At 40.5% G+C, this 25,804-nt stretch overlaps 2 protein-coding genes across 2 annotated transcripts in view; one reads left to right on the top strand and one right to left on the bottom strand.

Moving 5' to 3' along the window:
* tjp1b (tight junction protein 1b) overlaps positions 1-8,671 on the top strand; it is a 58,386-nt gene extending 49,715 nt beyond the window's left edge. The window contains exons 25-28 of the mRNA XM_047388746.1: positions 3,857-4,331; positions 4,496-4,713; positions 5,120-5,263; positions 6,907-8,671. Of these exons, the coding sequence (XP_047244702.1) occupies positions 3,857-4,331; positions 4,496-4,713; positions 5,120-5,263; positions 6,907-7,001 (932 nt within the window). The 3' untranslated portion in view covers positions 7,002-8,671. The remainder of the gene's footprint in view (positions 1-3,856; positions 4,332-4,495; positions 4,714-5,119; positions 5,264-6,906) is intronic.
* A 3,347-nt stretch (positions 8,672-12,018) lies between these two features.
* On the bottom strand, positions 12,019-25,329 carry zgc:101540 (hsFATP2a_ACSVL_like domain-containing protein). Its single transcript, XM_047388728.1, has 10 exons — positions 24,664-25,329; positions 24,021-24,230; positions 19,998-20,156; positions 19,803-19,927; positions 19,511-19,705; positions 17,111-17,201; positions 14,984-15,182; positions 14,793-14,890; positions 14,567-14,697; positions 12,019-12,432 (listed from the first exon to the last, which is right to left on the bottom strand). Exons 1-10 carry the CDS (start codon positions 25,139-25,141, stop codon positions 12,256-12,258), a joined length of 1,863 nt encoding a protein of 620 aa, XP_047244684.1. The 5' UTR covers positions 25,142-25,329; the 3' UTR covers positions 12,019-12,255.
* Between the last annotated feature and the right edge of the window lie 475 nt (positions 25,330-25,804).

Raw genomic sequence — 25,804 nt, 5'->3', positions numbered from 1 at the left:
GAATTACATGCTCTGCTTTACTATTGTGATCATGTCCAACCTCACTGATGACCTTCAGGAGACTGCAGGGTCTATAGCCTGTTTCCCTCTATGGCAGCAGACAGCTGTGAAAAATTAAACATCCCTTTAAACAGTTCTTTCAAAGGAAATGCCCCCATGTTGTATTCTAATCTCTTTTGTTTATTTATCTCTGGGTGGAAAAAAAGCTGCAGGTAAACAAAACATTATCTTTGTTTTATTCGTGTAACCTTTAGTAGATTCTACGATGATGAGCTGGCCAGGCCCTTATGCAGCAAATAATCCCCAAACCATGACACTCCCACCTACACACTTCACAGTGTCTATGAGGTTCTTTTCCTGGATTGCTGTATTTGTTTTCTCCCTAACATGTCCACTGTTTTGGTGTCCAAATTAAATCGTAGACTCATCTGTCCGAAGAAGGCTATTATTCCTGGAGTCCTGCTCTTTGTCCACGTTCTCTGTGTCGAGTTTAGTCTGGTCTTCTGAGTTTTTTAGAGAGCAAAGGTCTCCTCATTGCAGACCTCACATGAACGTTAAACATCTTGCTGTACTGTCATGCACTTTCACATCAGCTGTAGCAAGAGTCTGCTGTAGGTCTTGTGATAACATTTTAGGGTTTTTGGAAACTTGTTTTTAGCATCTTACAACTTGCTTGGTCAGTGAGACCTGGGCATGTTGGCAGATGTTCGAATGTCCTCCATTTCTACATTATTTTACAGAAAGTCGGAATGATGGACTTTCAAATCTTTTACCAGACTTATTAGCTGCTCCCATGTTCTCTCTGACAGCTCTTTGGTTCTGACCATGGTGTTCATACTCAGCGAACCGTCTGAGGTTTAAACAGGGCAAATCTTGAAAACACTGAGCAACGATGTTCTCATCATGTGCAGCTGATGCGATGCTCTGAGTCTGATTTTAAACATTTTACGTGGGAACAAGGTCGGGGATTTCCTCATTAATTCCTCAGCAGATATCGGTTATTTTCTTCTGTGTCTGTTATTTATTCACCTCATTTGAATTTCCAGTGTTGTTTGAATTTATGTTGAATACCCATATGACCAACTGTGTTAGTAAACAACGGCTTTCATGGAGCCACCTAACCGTTTCATATGACTGCATATTTTTTATCAAGTTTCTGGTGGTCAGTCTCAACATGCTGCTCCAACATGGCGTTAACTAGGCTAATACGGCTACTGTAATGTTCTGCTAATGGGTGTGCATAGCTTTCTCATTTTGTCTTTGAAGATGTATCTGATTTGACACATAAAGCTACAGTCCTAAACCTCTGTTTGGCTTCTGCTGACAATGTTTTCATGCGGAGCGGTTTAGTAAACTGCTCTGTTCTTATCTCACTGTGTGATAATTATGCTCAGAACTTATCTTAATGCGGTTCAATCTGTGTTAAGTTGAGATGCACCAATTTTAATATTGCTTTTATTCCCAATAATTGATATTTATCGATATTATATATGTTGTATATATCTCCCCACCCTTTACACACCATGAAAAAAATGACCATACTGCAGACGTTGCTTCCCTGCTTCAGTTAAACACCCCACAATCCTGCGGGTCATCGCTGTCCCTGTCACCTACCCAAACAAACACCACATAGTCACCCCCCTCGCCTCCATCTTCTGAAACACAAACGGCAACAAGATGGAAATAAACATCTGTTGGTAATATCGGCCTAGTTTTATGGATTGGACCAATATGTCAAAAAATGACTAACATCAGCCGATACCGACACTAATGCCGATAGACAGTACAGACCAAAGGTTTGGACACAAGTTTGGAGTTTTCTTTATTTTCATGACAATGAATATTGTAGCTTCACACTGAAGGCATCAAAACTATGAATTAACACATGTTGAATTATATACTGAACAAAAAAGTGTGAAACAGCTGAAAGTATGTCTTATATTCTAGGTTCTTCAAAGTAGCCACCTTTTGCTTTGATTACTGCTCCGCACACTCTTGGTATTCTGTTGATGAGCTTCAAGAGGTAGACACCTGAAATGGTTTTCCAACAGTCTTGAAGGAGTTCCCAGAGATGCTTAGCACTTGTTGGCCCTTTTGCCTTCACTCTGCGGTCCAGCTCACCCCAAACCATCTCGATTGGGTTCAGGTCCGGTGACTGTGGAGGCCAGGTCATCTGGTGCAGCACCCCATCACTCTCCTTCTTGGTCAAATAGCCCTTACACAGCCTGGAGGTGTGTTTGGGGTCATTGTCCTGTTGAAAAATAAATGATGGTCCAACTAAACACAAACCGGATGGAATAGCATGCCGCTGCAAGATGCTGTGGTAGCCATGCTGGTTCAGTATGCCTTCAATTTTGAATAAATCCCCAACAGTGTCACCAGCAAAGCTCCCCCACACCATCACACCTCCTCCTCCATGCTTCACGGTGGGAACCAGGCATGTAGAGTCCATCCGTTCACCTCTTCTGCGCCGCACAAAGACACGGTGGTTGGAACCAAAGATCTCAAACTTGGACTCATCAGACCAAAGCACAGATTTCCACTGGTCTAATGTCCATTCCTTGTATTCTTTAGCCCAAACAAGTCTCTTCTGCTTGTTGCCTGTCCTCAGCAGTGGTTTCCTAGCAGCAATTTTACCATGAAGGCCTGATTCACAGAGTCTCCTCTTAACAGTTGTTCTAGAGATGTGTCTGCTGCTAGAACTCTGTGTGGCATTGATCTGTTCTCTAATCTGAGCTGCTGTTAACTTGCGATTTCTGAGGCTGGTGACTCGGATTAACTTAACGTCCGCAGCAGAGGTGACTCTTGGTCTTCCTTTCCTGGGGCGGTTCTCATGTGAGCCAGTTTCTTTGTAACGCTTGATAGTTTTTGCGACTGCACTTGGGGACACTTTCAAAGTTTTCCCAATTGTTCGGACTGACTGACCTTCATTTCTTAAAGTAATGATGGCCACTAATTTTTCTTTACTTAGCTGCTTTTTTCTTGCCATAATACAAATTCTAACAGTCTATTCAGTAGGACTATCAGCTGTATACTGTATCCACCTCCTGCACAACACAACTGATGGTCCCAACCCCATTTATAAGGCTTGAAATCCCACTTATTAAACCTGACAGGGCACACCTGTGAAGTGAAAACCATTTCAGGTGACGACCTCTTGAAGCTCATCAACAGAATACCAAGAGTGTGTGGAGTAGCAATCAAAGCAAAAGGTGGCTACTTTGAAGAACCTAGAATATAAGACATATTTTCAGTTGTTTCACACTTTTTTGTTCAGTAAATAATTCCACATGTGTTAATTCATAGTTTTGATGCCTTCAGTGTGAAGCTACAATATTCATAGTCATGAAAATAAAGACAACTCTTTGAATGAGAAGGTGTGTCCAAACTTTTGGTCTGTACTGTATATTCACAGATGCTCTCTATTCAATCTGAATAAGTCTGAGCTATTTCGTAAAGGAAATGGGCCAAACAAGAAATCATGTTTAGATTTTTGAAGACTTACAGTTGCAGGAAAAGACAGAGGGGGGCTATAAACAAGTGCAGGTCAAACTTTTTAGGTTTGTATTATTAGACTATTAGACCCATTTATCCTTTTCCTGACGCTTTTTGTTGGTCAGTCACACAAAATCCCAATAAAATCCACTTGAATTTGTTGTTGCAATGTGATCAAATGTGAAGAAACTCAGCTGCTGTTGAACAGATTATTTGTCTTCAAATCTTTGCAGTACTTTAAATGTAAAACAAACCAATTATGTTCTCTTTGGTTTAAAATGAACAGGATCATGTTTTAAATTTTAAGTCAGAGTATGTAAAGATTTTTAGTCTGGACTTTGTCTCTTTTATTCATCTCCAGCCAACTCCATACCTGAACCACTGAGCTCCCCCAATCCTAAACCGGATCTGCCAGCTCTCAGACCAACCAGCAGGGACGAACCCACGCCAGGTGGTTACCTGCCGCCCAGAGGCCTCCCCGACAAAGTCCCTGTTAACGGCACTGATACATCATCCTCGAAAACACCGGGTGCTCTGCCTTCAACCAGCTACAACCGCTACGTTCCCAAGCCTTACACCAGCGCAGCCCGGCCCTTCGAGCGCAAGTTTGACAGCCCAAAGTTCAACCACAATCTGCTCCCTAACGATACGCAGGTGAAGACCGACCCCCTCCTCAGTAAGCCCGGAGTGGTGAGCAGCACCTCTGTGAAACCTCAGCTGTCACCGCAGCCCCTCGATCACGACAGCGGCCTGGACACATTCTCGCGCACCATGGACAACAGGCCCAAGTACCAGCACAATAACATCAACGCCATTCCCAAGGCCATCCCTGTAAGGTAAGACAGCAGCGATCTCTCAGAGGGTAATTACTGAGCTGCTGCGAGGCAGAAAGTGAGACTCTTCTTCCCTTGAGGTTCGCCCTCACGTCCTCTGCTGTACCTTACGCTCTGCCTTCCTCTGTTTGACTGATGATGCTGACTTGTCTGCCTCTGCCCCTCAGCCCCAGCGCGTTGGATGATGATGACGAGGATGAAGGACACACCGTGGTAGCCACTGCCCGGGGGATCTTCAACAGTAATGGAGGGGTCCTGAGCTCCATCGAGACCGGCGTCAGCATCATCATTCCCCAGGGTGCAATCCCAGAGAGCGTGGAGCAGGAGATTTACTTCAAGGTGTGCCGCGACAACAGCATCCTGCCCCCCCTCGACAAGGAGAAAGGTCAGTCCCCCGTTGCCGTACGGAGAGCCTCCCTATCCTAATTATGTCAAAGAATGACTTACAGCTTCCAAGAAAACCCTTGGAAGACAAAGTGCTTGTGTGTTTCTGATAGTAATTAGGGAAGCTTTTTTTAAATGTCCGGTTTCTACTTTGATTAGATGATTGTTTGGTTTGTAAAAGATTTTTGTTTGGGGAAGAAAATAAAAGGTGTAGTATTTAAAACTTCCAGAAAACTGCCTCACCGTTGGCATGTGTTCATTTGGCAACATGTTAGGTCAAGGTAATAGTGAGTTGTGTTTCCCAGACTCCTCTGTGTGTTTGATTAGTTAAAGGATGATCCTTTTTCACTGCTAAATTTCTCTGCGCTTAATTGGTGGAATTTAAATTCTGTGGTATTTCTGTGCAGGAGAAACGCTGCTAAGTCCGCTGGTGATGTGTGGCCCTCACGGACTCAAGTTCCTGAAGCCGGTGGAGCTGCGCTTACCTCACTGTGCGTCTATGACCCCTGATGGTTGGTCTTTTGCTCTAAAATCCTCCGACTCCTCGTCGGGTACGCTGTCCTCTCTCTCTGTCCTTTTGGGGTCTGTGGGCTGGCTTTCGTCAAACAGGGAGTTCACAGGAAAACAATCTTTCCACCTTAGCTTTCCTTATTCCCCAAATGAATTGTTTTCATCATGCATCTGGTCATTGTAGAAAATGCCTCTGTGCTGTGGGGGAATCAGAGCTTCCATGTACTCCTACTTTCCTTCTTTTCGTTTGTTGATATCAGATATATACTTGTACACATTAGTACACAGGTTTGATCACATTAACATAAACACAAATGCTCATTAAGGACACAATGTCCATCTGTGAACAGACCCACTCATTTCTGCTGAGTTTGTTCAAATACTTTTTAAATCCAGATTCCAATACTTTTCCCTCCATGTTTCATCAATGAGATGCAGGTTTCATCCCTATCGAATCAAAACCCTTCTCTCTTTAATCAGAACGATGTCATTCAGTGTAAGCGTGCCCTGCAAGAGAACACTCATGTTTTTCAGCGTTCTGATGCAGCCCTGGAGCCCTGAGCAGCAACATCAGCCTAACTGACTTGGTCATACAGAGGTTTCCATTGTGACCTTTGACAATAAAGAGCCTTGTTCTTGGAGCCATCTTTGATCAATGACCATTCTGAGGAAGCTGGTGGATTTCTCTCTGTCTCGGGAGTTGGTTGTATGTTCAGTCTAAAGCGAAGCATTTGTTTAAGTCTCCTGACATCTTCTCTATAATATGCTCCTTAAATCGCTAAAAATATCAGATTTTAGTCAAGGCAAGTTTATCTATATGGTACATTTTAGCAACAAGACAATTCAAGGTGCCTTTCATGATGAACATATAAAAAATGAAAACACATAAAGTAGTGCAGTGGCAGAATAAAGGAAAGGTGGACTACAGACTGAGACTAATGATGTTTCACAGAATAGAGAAAAGCAACGCTAAACAAATGCTATTTAACTTTGATTTAAAAAAAACTCTGGGCTTCAGCATTTTTGCAGTTTTTCTAGAAGTTTGATCCAGATTAGAGGATCATTAGAACTGAATAGTGCTTCTCCATGTTTGGTTCTAATTCTGGGGATGCAGAGTAGACTGGAACCAGAAAAACCTCAGTGGTCTGGAAGGTTGATACAACAAGTATTTTACAGTGTATTCTCTGATATACAGGGAGCCAATGTGGGGACTTTAGACTGGGATGATGTGCTCTACTTTCTTAATTTTCGTGAGGATCTGGGCAGCAGCGTTCTGGATCAGCTGCAGCTGTCTGATTGATTATTTAGACACTGCTGCAGTAATCAATTCAACTAAAGATAAACGCATGGATGAGTTTCTCTTGATCCTGCTGGGACATTAGTCCTTTAACCCTAGACAAATGTTCTTCAGGTGATTGAATGCTTAGATTTTAATAAGCCTGTGATCTGTAAATTATCCAATCCCTAACTTTCATCTTTCATTGACTTTTTGGACTAATGTGAAAATCTGATGTTCTGGTTTACTGTTAATTTTCATATTTATGTTCATTGATCTTAAGGTTCTCAACACTCACTTTTTTTGAACTTCTCAACTCTGAAGTCCTAGACAAGTATTCACCATCGCCTCTTCATGAGTTGGTCATGTTCTTCTGCATCTCTGACACCAGCCCTTCTTTCCGTGCAGGTGATCCTAAAACCTGGCAGAACAAATCTCTCCCTGGAGATCCAAACTACCTGGTGGGTGCAAACTGTGTGTCCGTGCTCATTGACCACTTCTGAAGAGGGCGACAGCTGGCCTGTTAATGAATGTGATAAACGGTTGGGGCCCTGCACTGCGGCGGGGTGCACACAGCTCAACAAACTATGAACTTGCTCCTCTCATGTTGTTTACTGTGCCCAAAACTTTAAAAAGTAGAGAGAGACTTTCTCACACCCAGGTGAAGAGAGTCGGAGGAGTCCAGCATCCAACGAGGCTGGACCTTTCTTCATTTCTCATTCTTTTCTTTAGTTTTGTTTTCAGTGTTTTCAAGGCTTGCAAAAAAATAAAACAAGTTATTTAATCTAAGGAACTGAAGTTGGAATGCATGACCAGTGCTACAGGACTGGATAATCTCATTTTGACATTTTTAGCTCATTTTTCTAAAATGTTACAGTGGTGCGAAGGAAAAAAAAAAAAAGGAGAATTTTAAAACCTTATTTAATATGGCAGCAAGATCTTTGTGTACTGTAAAGAAAAAAAAAAACCACAAACGGCAAAATTTGTTTGTGAGCTCAGCGTTTCACTCATGAAGGACCTTCGAGGACTTCTGATTCACGAAGGAAGACGTAGGTGTGGTGAAGCTTAGAAAGTAATGAAGGATGAAAGTATTAAGTATTAGCAACGGACGTCCGTCCGCCCGTTTGATCGGACGGACGGACAGAGCTCTCTCTGATTAAACTGCTGTTTTTCTAGAAAAAAAAGAAGAAAACGTTTTAACGTAGTTAAATATACTGACTTGATTTTACAAACTCCTGCTGTCTAGAGATCTATGCATGTGCTACGACTCAGGTCCAGAAGCCTGCTACTACTAAGTTCAACACATGAAAAACCCCATCGTACACTGCAAGCAGTGATGCCTTATCTGCATATTAACTTTTCAGTGAAAACCTTCAAACATGGGATCCTTGAGTTAGAGCAGGAGGAACTAAAACGAAACGTGTTTCTGCATTTCTCATCAACAGTGAACTTGGATTTAGCACACACCGATTAATTGGGGCTGATGTTTAAACAGTATGCTTTCTTTTACTGCTATGCATATGAAGTCTGAGGAAATACACAAAGCTAGAAGATGTTTAAAACGTGGCTGTACATACTGCTAGCATATGGCCTTGGTTCTCTGTAAATGACCTTTTGTACATCTTTGTTATTTTGTATAAAAGAGAAAATGGTTTGTTTAAAAAAGAGGAAGTGGTTACATTGGTTATGTTTGTATTCTGGTTATACCCCTGAGCCTTGGAACTGACATAAGCAGTAATAAGTCCGACTTTTCTACCAACATATACACACAGACAGATACACTACTTAAGGCATTTTTAACTGTCAGAAAACTTTTTATTCTTATTTACAAACTAGAGAAGTGCTTGGTTTAACTGATTTTAAAAAGATGTACTTAAGGGGGGCTGCTTTGAAGAGTGGTCCCTTCCTTTATTTGTGATACTGGATGCGGTATTGTGTGCCCTGAAATGTATTTTTGTACTAATAGATGATTTACTATGGCACATCAGTACTATTTTTTTTTTTTTCTTTTGATATGATAACACAGCTTCAAACCAACACTAGTTTATTTTCCCGTGTGGCCAACATTCTTTTTATTTATTTAGATTTTATTTCTGTTCAGTTTTTTTTTTTCTTTGCAACACATTTCTAAGTATACCACTGTATTACTAAATAAATTCATTTATAAAGTGAAGGTTTATTTTTTTCCTAGTGTCGTGTTTTTGCTCCCAAGTTGCCAGAAGGTTTTTTCTGCAAATGTAGTTAATTTCAGTAAATATATTTATTAAGAGAAACTCCCATTCATTCATTAAAGAGTGACACATTTCAGGTATTTATTTTTAAGTTAGATTATTCTGGCTTACAGCTGAGAACTCCAAACCCAGCTTCTAAAGCTAATTAAATAAGATCACATCAGGACTGTTAACACACATAAGTCAAACTAAGAGCGTTCCTGTGCTACACAATACAAGTGCTCAGTACTTGGCCAGGGCTCCTTGGCTGGACCTTGAATTCCAAATCAAATGCAGTTTTCATCTGAAAGGATGACTCTGGACCACTAAGCGACAGTCCAGTCTTGTTTCTTCTCAATCCAGTTAAGAGGTTTCTGGCTCTGGTCCATAAGTGGCTTAAAACAAGAAATATGACAATTATAGTTCATGTCCCTGTTGCTTGTACATCTTTTCCTGCCACACGCTTCCACTCAACTGTCAACGAATATGCTTGGATACAGCATTTTTCCTTCCTCCTAACTTTCCCTTATGCTTGGATAAAGCACTCTGAACTGCTAGCTACTTAACTTACTATCACGTTGATCATAATGTTTTTGTGTAACAATCCTTTTCTTTTTAGCACTTGTACTTAATATTCTGATTTTTTAAGGAAATTAATTTTGGGGATTTTATTAGGTGTAAACCATAAGCATCAAAATTAATAGAAATTTATGCTGGCATATCGCTGTGTATAATGAGTTCCCCTTTTGAATTGAATCACTGAAATAAATGATGCTTCTTATGATATTCTTAATTTACTGAGATGAATGTGTGAACACCTGCAATATTTTTAGATGAACATCTGTTTCTGGTTTTAGATCTGGCAGGGGGAGGGTGGGGAGTTGACAGTTATGTTAAGAAAGGGCTTTATGATGTAAATTACATGATTAGATTGATGAAAGACATTTTGCCTAATCAGTCTAAATTTAGGACCTTCATAACTGAAAAAACTTTTTGCTTTTTTTGGACCAGGGTTCTGGTCTGAGAAAGTGTCTTTTGATTTAAGTGTTTTCCAGGTCTGTATAATAGTATGTACAATAATATAATTATTGTATTCTACCATCCAGTCAGGTTTTTGAAGGTTCTTCAATTAACGCCTGGCCATCATACAAATATCTGACAGAAGCTCATCGTGAACTTTATTTATTCTTAGAAACAGGTGAAAATGACTTTGACCTCAGGAAAAATGTGTAAAATAATGTTTTACTACTTCACTATGAATTCATTCTTGAAAACGTTAAAGTCGAGACAAATTCATTCAGTCTCAATCAGACGGTAATCTTTAGCACAGGTGTTCTATGATATTTTCTGGTGGAACAGTGAACGCAAAGGAGGAAAAGCTCGGCAAATTACGCCTGCAGCATTTTATAGTCACAAGTTTGGCTGAGAGCCGACAGGACCTGTGTGATTACTTTTCCAACAGTATGTTACAGAGACGTCACCAAGATATTTTGTCTTTGTATGATATTTAAATGACTCCCATTTAAAACTGCGCCTGGTTCAACTTACTGTACATTAGTATCATCTAGGAGCAGAGTCTGGGCTTGATGTTGGTGCACTCTTCTGCGAGTCTATAGAGACGTGTTTTTCTTCTTTCTACATTTGTTTTTGCAACCAGCGATGCAAAAACCAACGCAAGAAAAAAATCAAGGAACATGTTTGATTTGCCTCAAAGTAAATAGTTTATAAACTGCACTCCTACAGCATTTATTTTAAGACTTGCCAGAAGAAAAAGGTGCACATCACATATTAACCTTTTGGAGCAGCTGAGCCAAAGTCCTGACTAGAATCTCCAGAGGGATCTAAAGATTTGGTGATGACCTCCAAGTCTTTGAGGTTGGACGGCCTCCTTGCCATCACCCTAAGATAAATCCTCAAAAAATCAGTGGAAACACACAGAAAGCTGGTCAGCAACTATAACAAGGGTTTGAGTTTTGTGACAACAAAGATATTTTTCAGTTTATTGGAAAGGGTATAAATTGAAAATACAATATTGATGCTCCTTTTACATTGTGTTATGTTTTGAGATGCCCGTTTCCTTTTATATTGGAAACAAACTTGGTTGAATGAAAATGCTTCTTAATCTGCCAGGGGTATGAATAATATTGGCCTTAACTCTACACCAATACACTATATTGATAGGAAATTTGGAATTCAATGTCTTGCCAAAGGACACTTCAGCAATTGGTCAGGGCAATCTAGAATCAAACTCACATCCTTGTGGTTGTCAGACAGCCTCTACTCACCAAGCCACAGTCACCCTAAGACCTGCTTAGATTTGGTTCCTTGTTTGGATTAATGGGGAACCATCAACCTAATTAGGTGCCTACAGAGTAAAGCAGTAGCCAGTCCTCCTCAAGGACCAATATTCTGGTCTTTTATTATCAATCTCATCCTCTGTCTTTGCTATTGAGGAAAAAAAAAGTAGGGTTTTTGGTTACAGGAGAGGTTACAATGCGTAGATTTCTGCTCAGATAGTTTTTACTTGACTCGAGTTAATTTTTCCCATTTTGCTTTAGTTTAACTGCTGTGTAAAACTCCAAGTAGTTTTGGTTCTGATGGCTTCTGTCCTGTTGTTTCTAGCATATCTCCACAACACAGATCAAGCTGTGGCCTACACACTGTTGAACTCTGCCTTTCCTAGTTTGGTTCAAAATTGATTTCAACCCTTAAATTTGGACTATTTTACTAAGCATTCAAATATATATATATATTTACCGTTTGCAAACAGGTGGTATTTTAGTGGCCTGGATACTTTTTAAATCCACAGTGAATCCAGTCCAGATGTTAAATGCTGACACAAAAACATCCAGATGGTTTTCTTACAACAAGACAAGAACATTGTTTTCACCCTAACTAGAATAAAATGAAAGCATATAGAAAGACAATGAAATTAATTATTCCTTTCTAAAAACAAGTATTAGAACACAACTAATAAAATGTTTTTCATCTCAAACTGAGGTGCACAGCCAGAACAATCCAACTCTGCTGAGGACACCTCTGGTAAAACAGGACATCATAGCAGGAGTGAAAATCTCTTCTTACACCTTGCTGCTGTTCTGATACAAATGGGTTTTACAAAATAAATAATATTGGGATGTCAGTTGTTTTGTAGATAGACGAGACTATTAGAGACTGAGCTGCTCGTAACGCTGTTACCAGAGCACGATGAGAGCAAAGAGACACTCTTTGACTGACGGCAGCATGTATGCAGACATAGGTCATTAAATTACACATCTGTGTCACATTTGATCAATGTAAAAAACAGGAAGCAGATGGGAATATTTTTTATTGTAGGGATGTATTTAAAAACTGATTCAGACATCGTCAGGATGATAAATTAAAACATCTGTAGAGGTGTACAGTAAGTGTTAGTAAAAAAGCTATTTTAACAAGAAGTACTGCGTCAAAGTTTGTCCCTGAGATTAGCTGATTGTTAAGGTCCATGAATGAGAAGTTATGCCTTCAATTAAAAAAAACAAAAAGTCACTTCAGAGTCAAATTTCTGTTAGAGTTTGATTTTCCCCGAAGCGATGGCGCTGTAGATCTCTTCTGTCAGAGGGACGTAGGTCTTTTGGTCTGGATCCAGGAAGTATAACGGGTCCTTAATGAGAGCAGGGCTGAATCCCTCCTCCACCAGCTTCACCTTCTTCATCTTAAACGTTCCAGTCACCTCCAGGGACGGCTGCGAAACGGGACAAATTCAGCTAAACTCCGAAGCAGCAACTCCATCATTATGGAACTGATCACATCTTTAAAAACATTGAATCTACAACAAGCGGTTTCTTTCTCTGCTGGTGTTAGAGGTCTGGGTTGGCATTTATCCTCCCATTTGCAGTAAGAAAGCTTACATGACAAAATGCTTTTATGCTGAGTTTTACAAAAATGATCCTGGTCAGACACATGCGGTGAGCCACACCTGCCTTCTTCCTTTACACTAAGGGAAATCATTATTTGATCCCCTGCTGATTTTGCACACAAAGAAACGAACAACCTTTACATTTTAAGGCAAGTTAATTTTAGTGTGAAAAGACAGTATATCAAATCAAAATCTAGATAGAAAACACATCATAACACATGAATCTACTAGCCAAACTAAAGCCGGGTCATTTGTTTGTAAATTAACCAATTTAAATGAACCACAAATGGTAAATAGTGGGTCTCAATCTGGTCCTAAAAGTGAAACACACCTATTTTATAGACCCATTACACACACACTAATATATTTCAAGCATCTATTTTTTTCTTTCATTTTGATGATTATGGCTTGCAGCCAATAAAAACTCATAAATCAGTATCTCAGAAAATTAGAAAATCATGAGGAGAACTGCTGACTAGACAGTAGTCCAGTTCTCCACAAACGGCTATTGCTGAATAGCTGGCAATTAACAAAGTGCTGCATCTCAGCATATTGATGGAAAGTCAAGTGGAAGGAAAAGATGTGGTAGGAAAAGGTGCACAAGCAACTGTTATAATCCCAGCCATAAGAGGGTTATGAGGCAAAGTTCATTCAAGAGTTTTGGGAGCTTCACAAGGCGTGGACTGCAACTGGAGTCAGAGCTTCAAGATTCTCCACACAGACATATTCAGGACATGGGCTGCAATCAAAGCAACCTGAGCGTCCATTACACCTCAGCAGAACCACAGGCTGATCGCCTCCATGCCACGCTGCATTGATTGAATTTAGGCTTTTAAATTTGCTGTAAGCCATAAAAATCAAAACGAACAGAAGTGAACTCATAAAATATCTCACACTTAATGTAATGAAGCTATATAAGATTAATTTTTGAATGTAATTACTAATAAAATGTTCTGATAATAGTGTAATCTCTATACGGTGCCTGCCTGTTACATTTTCTGTTTCTTGTGCTACTTTCCAACACATCTGAGTAAAATCTGCACAGGTTGAGGTAATCTGATATTGGGCAGCAGCAAATAGAGGACAGGTTAACCTGCAGGTCACAGACACGTGGGAAGCTTCTGTCCTCCAGAGCCTACTGACATTTTCCTAATCTGTGCGAGAATGAAGAAATGTTGTGCAGATGTAAAGAGGGACACCTGCTCACCCTGCTGACACAGCATCTTCTGGTTTACACATTAAGCACTGTGTAGGAATGTGAGTAACAGACTCCAGTGGAGAGGAAAGCAGTGAGGGAAGAGGGTTGTTTTTTAGTATTTATTGTCACATTTCACAGCAATAAGTCTAAAAGAAACAGCACACTGATCATGTTTAAAGACCTTTTAAAAGATGTGCAAAATATGTTTTCAGCTGAGAGTGTGTTCTCAAGTGACTTCAGGTACGTAAACCAATGTTTGATGCAGAAATCAAGTAAAGCACGCAAAGAGTTTAAACATGGGAACAATCTCATCTAGTCCTCCATTAAATGCGATGCAATCTGTCCTCTTATGGCTAGAATCTGCACTGCAGCGTCAAAAACCTCCACAGTTCTTCCTATTTTATCTGTGGGACTGAGCAGAGTCTGCAGTCATCATGCAGAACAAACAGCTGCTGTCTTGTTGCTGCACGAGCCTTTATTCATTTCTATAAGGGTTAGGAAATTATGACGCTCTTCAAATCACTGCACTGACTTCCTGTGACGCAAAGGAAAGGTTTGAGAATCCATTGTCTTGTCGGTGGAGCACTAAAGGGTCTTGGGCTTTAATGCATCTGTGATTTACACTACAAAGTTGTTTCATCTCATTTGGCTCACAGAAACGGCAGGTTTAATTTGAACATAAGGCATATTCTGTTCTGGCTCTTTTTTAATTTGCTGATTCTTTATTGCTTTGAAGATATTTAATTTGGTCTTTATTTTCACCTGAATCCTGAGGAATCTGGGTCTCGCGTAGGCCGGCAGGTAGGAGACAACCTCCTTGTAGACGTCTGCAGAGTCAAAGGTTTCTCCTTCTCTCAAAGTGATGGCTGCCATGCCGATCCGCCCCTCATGACCTGGTGATTAGGTACATACAGTAAACCCATTTAAGGCTAGTTGTTTTACTTTAAACTGAAGGTTTGCGCGATAAGGCCTTTTTTTGTTTTTCTACCTTCTATCTTAACACCGTAAACATTTGCTTCTAAGACGCAATTTGCCACAGTGAGGATGTCTGCAACCTCCGAAGTGGCGACGTTTTCCCCTTTCCATCTGAAACAAAAAACAGGACGTAAAAGAAGAAGCTCATAAAAATGTCTGCATCCGTCTCAGCATGATAAACTCAACCAGTGAGCCTCAACACACCTGAACGTGTCTCCAACTCGGTCCTGAAAATACACAAAGTTCTCATGGTCGAACATAAGCAGGTCGCCTGTGTTGAAGTACAGGTCGCCTTTTTCCATGACATTGTACAGCCTTTTCTTCTCGGTCTGCTGCTTGTTGCCGGCATAACCGACAAAAGGAGACCGCCGAGTTATCTTTCCAACTAAGAGCCCAGTTTCACCTGAACAAGATAAAAGAGAATAATAACAAATAAATGAAGTTCATTTGTAAAAAAAAAAAAAAGCGTTAAAATGTGCATCATTTGTATTGACCCACTTTATTGTGACACGACTAACTAAAATCCAGTGTATCCAGTTTCCTTAAGAGGTCACCTGACTGGAAAATAGTCAGCCTGTGTGTAATTTAATCTCAGTATAAATCCAGCTGATCTGTGAAGGCCTCAGAGGTTTGTTAGAGAACATTAAAGACCAACCACATCATGAAGACCAAGGAACACAACAGAAAGTCAGGGATGTTCCATGAGCCATGTAGAAGACACAGCAAACATGTGCAAGAAGGTGTTTTGGTCAAATAAAAATGGAACACGCCATCAACACACCATCTCCATGGTGACACACGGTGATGGCAGCAATATGCTGTGGGATTGCTTTTTTTTAGCAGACTACTAAAAACGTATCTCATGTCTTGTGCAACCTCTAAAGGCGATGAGGACAGATGTTCACTTTCCAGCAGTAGAACAACCCCCTAACCTAACGCCACATCTGAAGTGGAATGGTTTAGATCGGGGTTTTCAAACTCCAGTCCTCAAGGTGTTCTGCCACTTCCAGGTGTATTTCTGCCTCAGCATACTTGAACCAAATAATCAAGTCATTAGCAGGAATCTGTAGAACCTGACTGGATAATGAAGCAGTTTTGTTCAGGTGTGTTGGACCAGGGACACATCTAAAGGCTGCAGGATACAGGCCATCGAGGACTGCAGTCGGAGACTGCAGGTTTGGAGCAAAGTATTCATGTTTTAGAATGGCCCAGTCAAAATCCAGATAATTAACATGTGGAAAAACTGATTTTCACCGACATAAAGTGCAAAGAAGATTGGGCAAAAATTTCAAAACTGTTGCAAAGTTGGTAGAAAGGTACTGAAAAGACCTGCCGTGATGTGGTTTTACAAAGTATCAACTCTGGGAAGCTGAATCCATCAATTTTCTATACCCACTTCTTCCATACAGGGTCGCAGAGGAGCTGGTGACTATATCCAGTGGGCTACAGGCGAGAGGCGGGGTACACCCTGGACAGGTTGCCTGTCCATCGCAGGGCAACACAGAGACACACAAGAGAAACAATCACGCACACACTCATTCATGCCTAAGGCCAAGTTGGAGAGACCAATTAACCCAACAGTCATGGAGTACCTGGAAAGAACCCACACATGCATGGGGAGAACATGCAAACTCTAACCCAGGACCTTCTTGCTGCAAGGCAACAGTGCTACCAACTCCGCCACCGTCCAGCCATACTTATTTTTTTTACATAAATAAAAATCTGTAATTGGATTCAGCTTGGTGCAGTTGGTACCACTGTTGCCTTTCTGCAAGAAGGTCCCGGGTTTGACTCCTGACCGGGGGTCTTTCTGTATGGAGTTAGCATGCTCTGTCTATGCATATGTGGGTTCTCTCTGGGTACTCCGGCTTCCTCCTACAGTCCAAAATAATGACTTTTAGGTTTATTGGTCTCTCTAAATTGCCTTTAGATGTGAATGAGTGTGTGTATGGTTGTTTGTCCTGTATGTCTCTGTGTTGCCCTGCGATGGATTGACGACCTGTCCAGGGTGAACCTTGCCTCTCGCCCGTAGACTTCTAGAGATAGGTACCAGCTTCCCCATGTCCCACTATGGAATAAGCGGTATAGAAGATGGATGAATGAATGAATAAATGAATGAATAACAAAATAAAATCCGCTATCAGTTTAGTTCCTCTTTATAATCATGCGCTACTTTGTGTTTATATTTCACATAAAATTCCAATAAAATGTAAAGACGTTTGTGATTGTAACGTGAAGACAGTGGAAAACGTCCGGCTACTGTATGTACATGGAAACAAGTTGGCCCTACTCCTTTGTCCAAGAGTTTAAATTAGCTGTTCGGCCACTCACCCGTTTTTGCTTCAATGCACAGACCCTCTGAGTTTCTGACCGGCTCCTCCTTCTCAATGTCAAACTTGATCAGCGTGTAAGGTAAGAAAAACTGGGAGGAAAAAAACAAACTGCTTATCAGTGTCTGTGAGCGTAACTGTGACAGGGGATTAAAACACTCACTCTATATTTTCTCTGATAATCTCTGAAAACCTCAACTACTGTAGCATCCAAGAGGAGAACACAGGTACACTATAGGCAGGAGACCGTGCAGCAGCAAATCATAAAAAGCTACACAACAAAACCAGGTTCACCGAGAAACTGAACCCATTCGCAAGGGCTGATTTAAGGAAAACAATTAACCAGTTAATCTCTACAACAATATTTCATTCTGAGTTAAGCTAAATCTGCAGGAGAGATACCAGAGTTTAGTCTCAACAGTACTATAGGCTTCTTTACATCAGAGTGGGCTTTCCTTACATGTGGCTAGTAAGTAACAATTAAAAAGATGGTATCCAAAACAGCAGTAGTAAAAGACAGAACAAGGTGAAAGCATTTAACAATCTGCTTTCATATATCCTATATTAGATCCAGATATGCGTATTTCCTAGGTGGGTAATTCTACTCCTTGAGGGCCTGTGTCCTGCATGTTTTAGACCTTGAGTATGTCCTCATCTTATGTCCAAGTTTTTCAAGAGCATACTAATGGCCCGTTTATTTAAATTGGCTGTCTTCAAGCAGGAAAAAAACTTCTAAGATATGAAAAGTTTGGTTCTCTGCTAAAACTCCTTTTGTAAATCATTTGAAAGTAAGATAGAAAAAGCATTTGACAGAGAGCTGGACTGACAGCTTATATCATGCATATGCAAAATACACCTGGAACATCTTCTCATTTCCTTACTATACAACCAGACAACTCCATGGATTTTAGGTGAATAATTGAGAGGGGAAAGGAAAACTCAAAATCGTTTTTAAAAGGTTTCACTGACAAAAGATTTTAATAGTGTGGCTTATTTTTGTGTTCATTCCCTTTACTCTGACACAGCCAAATTAAGTCCAGCAACCAGTTTCCTTCAGAGGTCACCTAAATACTAAAACAACATTGTTAGAGAGATCATTATTGAACAACCAGCATCATGAAGACCAAAAAACACAGCAGACAGGTCATGGAGAAAGTTGTGGACAAGTTTAAAACAGGGTTAGGTTAATGAAACAACATCTCAAGCTTTGAACATCTGGCAGAGAAGCTATCATCTGACAACAGAAAGAGTATGGGTCAAACCTACCAGTCAGAGTTGGCCAATTAAACTAACAGGCTGGACAAGGAGACCACTAACCAGAGAAGAAGCCAAACGGTAACTCTGGAGGAGATACAGAGATCCACAGCTCAGGTGGGAGAATTTGTTTCCATTAGTTGTGCACTCCAAAAACTGGCATTTACAGGAGAGTGGAGAGAGGAAACTCATCAAAAGCCTGACAGTCCATAAAGAGTCCTGTTTGCAGGTTACCAGAAGCCATGGAGACAACACACCAAACACATGGAAGAAGGTACTCTTGCCAGATGAGTCCAAGACTGAACACTACACGTCACCCTGGACATACTTTCACCATGATAAGGCATGGTGTTGGCAGCATCATGGTGTGGCGATGCGTTTCTTCAGCAGGGAAAGATAAGCTGGTCAGAGCTGATGAGACTATGAATACTGTTAAAAAAAAAATGTTAAAGGCTGCAAAAGAGGCAGCGGTTTACCTTCTTGCAGGAGAACAAACCTAAACATAGAGCCAGGCCTACAATTAAAAAGTTTAGATCAAAGCATGTTCACTTTAGAATGGCCCATTCAAAGCCCAAACCTAAAACCAATTGAGAATTTGTTGCAAGATGGGGAAACAACTGTTCACAGACATCAGTTTGATGGAGACTGTTCACTCTCCATCAAATCAAACTGAGCTTGAGCTACCTTGCAAAGAATGGACAAACATTTCAGTTTGTAGATGTGCAAAGCTGGTAGAGACACTCCCCAAAAACCTGCAGCTTTAGCTGCAGAAAAAAGTGATTCTGCAAACTGACTCTGTGGCCTGAATACAAATGCACACCACACTATTCAGTCCTTTATTTTTTTTTTTTACTATTAAATAATAATTTGTGTTGCTTTACCACATAAAACCCCAGTAAAATACGAGGTTTGTGTTTTTAACATGACAAAATAAGAAAAATTGTAAGGATTACTTAACATAACATTAAGGAATACTTTTGCAAGGCGTAGATAAATTATAAGATGACACTATGTTGACTTTGTTCATCTTTTATATAAAATCTGTTATAAAATAATGCTGCTCATTTTAATACATTATATTTTTTTATTTTCCAATTTTGATTTGTTATAAAAGTGAAACAAAATCCGAAAGAACGGCTCTTCTTACCCTGTTCAATAAATTAACCCGTCCCACTGCACCGATCTTGGACGTGTAATTGATGAAGCCGATGTTCCCCTCTGTGGCAGCATACAGCTCTCTGACCTTAATGTCCCCAAATCGATTCAGGAACTCGGTCCAAACATCGCTTCGGACTCCATTCCCAATGGCGATTCGAACTTTGTGGTTCTTCTCGTTTTCTTTCTGCAACAACATAGTTTGAACATAAACTGGACATGTGCAGAAACGTTACAGCAGTGATGCACAATGATACTAGATGAAGCAGATCCAGAATTCTCACCTTTGGCGAGTTGCAGAGATAGCGCAGCGTCTCACCGATGTACTGCATCACTGTTACGTTATACTTCCTGCAGTCGTCCCAGAACTGAGAGGCCGAGAACTTCCTCCTCAGGACAAGAGTAAGACCTGGAAATAACAGCAGATCACATGAATCATCTTACCACTCATGCTTCCAGTGCTTCTCTTGAGTCCTTACCTCTCTCGATGCCTCCGACCATCCCAATGAGGCAGCCTGCGCTGTGATACAGAGGCAAGTTGATGTAGAAGATGTCCTCTGATGTGATTCCACACACTGCCTGGACGAAGGAGGCGACCCACACCCTCTCATGGGTGACAACAGCTGCTTTAGGCAAGCCTTTAACAGTCCGAGAAAAAAAACTTTACCACAAGCTCAAAAATATCCCCCCAACAGTCTGATCCAAGCCTCTGCAGTGGATCTCTGAACAAGAAGCTATAATGGTCGATGCTTAGAACAACAGATGATATCATGGTCTAATTTCTCTGCTCAGGTTTAACAGTCTGCAAAGTCAGTGTTTTATTTCAGGCTCACTGCCTACACTTTCACATTTCAAGGTATGCAGCTGTTTTAATTCATGCACCATCCCACTACATGCTCATTCAAACAACAAGCAGGTAAGGCCAGCAGCAGCTGGTAAACATAACGGGGAATTTAGCAGCTAAAGAGCCGGATGTTATCCATCTGTACTGTACTGTCAGGAACTGAAGTAGTGGACCAGAAACAATTAAAGATCTGAGAGAACAAAGTTTCACAATACAACTCAGTCCTTGCAGCATCAGTCCAACAAGCTAACCGATGGATGGATGGATGGATGGATGGATGGATGGATGGATGGATGGATGGATGGATGGATGGATGGATGGAACGGAAGGACAGAAAGAAAGGAGGGAAAGGAAGCTACTGCTGAACCATTGCTGTGTTGACTCAGACGTAGTTTTTGCATCATCATCCTGTTGAAGAATCCAATGGGGAAACATTTTCAGTTCTCTAACAAAGGCCACCAGTTATTATTTACTATTCTCCTTGAAATACCAGGAGAATACCAGGAGAATTTGCAAGAATATTAAATAAGAAACTGGTGGCAAACGTCACCAATTTATTATTTACTATTATTTACTTTATTATTTACTATTATTTACTTTATTATTTACTATTCTCCTGGTATTTTAAGGTCCTGGTGTAACAAGGTTCTCAGGGCCTTTGAAAGAAAAACAGACCCGCAGCATCACATATCCTCCACCACATTTGACAGTTGGTATAGATTGCTTTTCCACATATTAATTCTTACTTTTACACCAGACCCATCTGCAGTGTTTGTTGCTAAAAAATGTCATCTTAATTTGGTCAGACTAAGGCAAACAGTACTCCTGATGTTTATTTCATTTTCTATTATCGCTCTGACTGTAGATCTGTTTTAGGCAAATACCCTAAAACTATCTGGGCCTTTTCTGAGGGTTCCTATGACATAAAGACAGTTTTTCTTACTTTTAAAATTGTGTGCATACATCTGTCCTCCTGCTTTTCTACAAATAAAAGCCGTAAAATAACTTCACTGTCTGCCCTCCAGTATAAGAGCCTGCTTTTAACCTGAACTGTAACATTGGGGGGACAGGGGACAAAAACACAACAGGCTAAACTCTAAGCCAGCCATGTTTCCTTAAAGTTATTAAATTATCCTGGGGTACATTTTTATGTTAAAATATATTTAAGTTGCATTTATTATACAGACTTTTTTAGGTTGCCAATAACTGTGCCACTAAGAATTTTTTCTTTTTGTTTAAACAACATGATGTCTTCACACTGTAAAAGTTGTACTTTTCAGATTTCTTTTTTTTTTTATCTATCAGTGATTGAATATGCTTTTGCCATAATAAAATATTAATTTACCTTAAAGATTAATACACATCTTTACCTGAGGTGCAGTCCAATTTTAGTCATCAGGAATCCTTTTAGTTTTAGTCCAGTTTTATTATGAAATTATAGAGAAACATCTGTTTAGGTGAGCTTACAACTTAAAATGAAAAACATTTAATTGCACTTAGAGGAAACATTTGTCCTGAAATGGAGCTGAGTTTGTTAGAAATACACAACTGGTCAAAAGTTTGGGGTCACCAAAAAATGTCATGTTTTTCCAAGAAAAGTCACATTTTATTAATGAAATAAGTTGCAGAATGTGTGGAAAACACAGTCATGCCATCATTCGGGTCGGAAATAAAATTTTGCGCTTGAAATAATAATTTTGTCCTTCAGATTTTGCTTTCATCAAAGAATCCATTTGCAGCAATTACAGCTTTGAGACCTTTGGCATTCTAGCTGTCAGTTTTTTGAGATAATCGGAAGAAATTTCAATCCAGGCTTCGTGAAGCACCTCCCACAAGTTGGATTGGCTTGATGGGCACTTATTATGCACCATTGCAAGCTGGTGGACTGTGCTGGCCACTCCATTAAAGACCAAATACCAGCTGACTGCTTCTTCCATAAATAGTTCTTGAGGTTTAGAACTATGTTTTGGATCATTGTCTTGTAGAATAAAACTGGCTCCAATATTTTCTGGCTCCATCTGTTTCTCAAACTAGAGACTCTAGTGGGCTTATCCTCTTGCTCAGTTGTGCACCGGGGCCTCCCACGTGTCCTCTTGTTGTAGTTAGAGCCAGTTTGTGCTCTTCTTTGAAGAGAGTAGTACAGCACCGTTGTATGAGATTTTCAGTTTGTCAGTTTATCTGGCCCTCATTCCTCAGAACAAGAACAGACTGACAAGTTTCAGTTAAAAGCTCTGTTTTCTGGCCATTTTGAGACTACAATCAAATGCTGCTGCTTCATATACTCAACTAGCCAAATGAAGACCACTTTTATGGCTTTTATAATCAGTAGAACAGTTTCCAGCTGTCCTAACAGGATTGGACAAGAGTTTTTAAATGATCAATTAGCCTTTTAACATGATACACTTAGATTGGCTAACAGAATGTGCCACTGGAACACGGAAGTGAGTGTTGCTGAAAAGGGCCTCTGTACAGCTATGTAAATATTACAATAAAGAACAGCTGTATCCTGCTATATTGGTCAAATACCACATTAATATTCTCTAGACTGTATTTCTAAATAATTCAATGTTATTTTAGTTGAAGAAAGTTTTGCTTTTCATTGAAAAATAAGAACATTTCAAGGTGACCCTTTGAGTGTAACTAATCACCTTCTCACATGAGTGAAGTTAGATCTCGATGGATTTCGTCTCCCTGCACTCTTTTAGATCTTGTTTTTATTCATGAATGAAAAAAAAGAAATCCAATTTTAATCAGTTATCGTTATTCTAACTGAAATTTTATTTAGCTATAGTCTAGTTTTCATACATTAAAACGTAGTTAAGAAACTTTTTTCATCATTGACTAAATTAATGTTGGGTGCAAGGAAATGTCGAGGATGTTGTGAACGAGGGCTGCAGGGTCTTAAGAAAACCTGAGATATGCAAAAGTTTTGGGAAATTTTTGCAATTATAATATGACTAGTAATAAATAAACTAATATATAACTAACTACTCTGGAGTCATTGCACACATATACCCCAGTTGGCGAGCAATCTGTCCAGCTACTAGGTAAAGATATTCATTATTTCCATCTCAACAACAAGGTTTAATAAAAAAAAAGCTTCTCTGTTTGCTGTTTTGGCAAAGAACCACACTTAGTTATAGTCAATATATTATCTTCTGCCTCAAACAGCGAGCATCACTAAATATATTACTGGTATAGAGAGCAAGTATGCATGCTGCTTAGATAATTGGCTTATGTCTCCATCAGTCCAAGCTGGATTAGGCCATAGTATATTACTGGTTCAGATGTTTCTATATTTTTTATCTTGATTCTATTTTGTATATGTTGGTTTTTTTGGTTTTATGTCTGTCTTCTCTAGTTATATCTTTTGTATTTACTTTTATGTGAAGCACTTTGGTCAACATTAAGTGTTGTTGTCAAATGTGCTATACAAATAAAATTGACATATTGATATGGCGTACAGTACAGTAATACTGGGACGATGATAAAATTGCAACATATTGTGCAGCCCTACTGTAAATATGCACATAGATTAACACACAGTTCAGCGACTGTGTAAAAAGTAAACAAACCGAGTCATCAAGAATGAAGGATCTGCTGCAGGTGTTTTGTATCTGAGGCCAGTATTACATAAGAGTGTAATGTGCCAAAGTACCCGTGGTGCCGGATGTGTAGATGTAAAGAGCGGTACTCCGGTACCGAATGTTGGCCCTCAGCTCCGGGGGCATCGGCTTGTCTGAGGCTTCAGCGATCTTGTCAGACAAAGGGGTGATGCCTTCAACGCTGCAGCTGTCAGACAGGAGGAAGACGCGGATTCCCTGCTCTCTGAGCGTCGGCAGCACCTCCTCCACAGCATCCAGCAGCTCTGCAGACACAGAATAAGGATTCAGGCGCAGAGAGAAGTGTTGCGCAATGCTGCTCATGTGGGCCTGGAACGTGTTACCACTCGCCACTTAGGGATACAACCATGTGGTTCAAGAAGTTCAGCTCAAATGGACACATTTCTGAGAAAAGACACTAAGCGGTCCACAAATAACTTCATTGAAGGAAATCGTGCAGGATTTGTAACTTAAAATCTGCGGAAAAGTGAAGCTAGAATCATTTATTGCGCAACCTGAAGACCCAAACTATCAGTGGATTTTTGCTGGACTTTAATCGCTTCACCCACGTGTGCAGAAAACGAGTAAATGAAGAAATGTGCTATTAGGACCCTGTTTTTCCCTTTCTGCCACCTTGACGGTTTCATTAAATGTTTTCCACAATCAGTGCCACTCATAGTTTGGGTTTTATTATCTGACCTGGAGATACGACAAGAACTTTGGCCCCGCAGCAGGAGAAGCAGTGCAGCAGGGACTTGGATCTGATGTTGAAGTTCAGCAGAGCAGCCGGGCAACCAAGCTTGGTCAAACCGAGCCAGATCCACACGTAGGCGGGCTCGTTTGGCAGAAACAAGGCCACCGTGTCCCCCTCCTTCAGTCGGGCTTCAGCCTGCAGAGCTCTGGCCGCCTTATTGCTCTGCTTGTCCATCTCTCCGTAGGAATATGAGCGCCCCTCGAAGTGGATGAAGATCTTGGTGGGATGTCTCCTCACTGCGTCCAAGAAGCAGTCCACGATGCTGTAAAAGGGTTTGCATCTCCTGTACTTAGCCAGTTTGAAACTCAGCTTGAGGGTCCTCAGGATATTGGCGAGGTCAACGTAGAAGTACGGGAAAAAAGTTCTGATGTATACATAGACCAGGATGGCCAGACCGACCACAGCGGTGAACCACATGGACATTTCTGCAGGGACCCGCACAACAAGCCGTCAGAACAGCTGGGAACAGCTCAGACTGTCTGTGCAAAACAGAAATGTGACAAAGTTCATGTGTTTGGTTCAGGGCGGCGCCGGTCCCTCAGAACCCTCCTTCATTCCGGAGATGGTTCCAGTTGCCAGATCGGCATTTTTTCCCACAGCCAGTCTGCAGTAAATATTAAACATTCATTCGCACTAGGCAAAAAAACAAACAACAACAACAAACAAAAAACGCGTTATGTAACCTATTAGAGACCTTAATATAACATTTAAACAAGATAATAAATTACCATAGATAGATAGATAGATAGATAGAGTCCCCTATTAAACAATAAGCTGCTAAGAAGACGCAAACAATCACTGAAGGGACTCCGCACATGGCAACCCTCATTAGAAATGCGCAGTGTGTGCGGCTTTGGGGGCGTAAACTCTGTCAGCTCAGCAGCTGATCTATGGGGAGGAGCAGAGCTAATGTTTCACAAGCTTCTTCTGTTCTCTGAAAGCTGCTCCCCTTGTGCCAGCTAAAAACAAACAAAACAAAAAAAAAACATCACAGCCTGTTCAGATTTTAAAGTTCTGGAAATTACTAAAATACACCCAGTGTCCAAATCAGATCCAGAGATGAAAAATGTATTTAAAACACAACAA

This window comes from Girardinichthys multiradiatus, chromosome 2 (genome assembly GCF_021462225.1).
Source record: "Girardinichthys multiradiatus isolate DD_20200921_A chromosome 2, DD_fGirMul_XY1, whole genome shotgun sequence".
Classification (NCBI taxonomy): domain Eukaryota; kingdom Metazoa; phylum Chordata; class Actinopteri; order Cyprinodontiformes; family Goodeidae; genus Girardinichthys; species Girardinichthys multiradiatus.
This window is presented reverse-complemented; position numbering and strand designations above follow the sequence as displayed.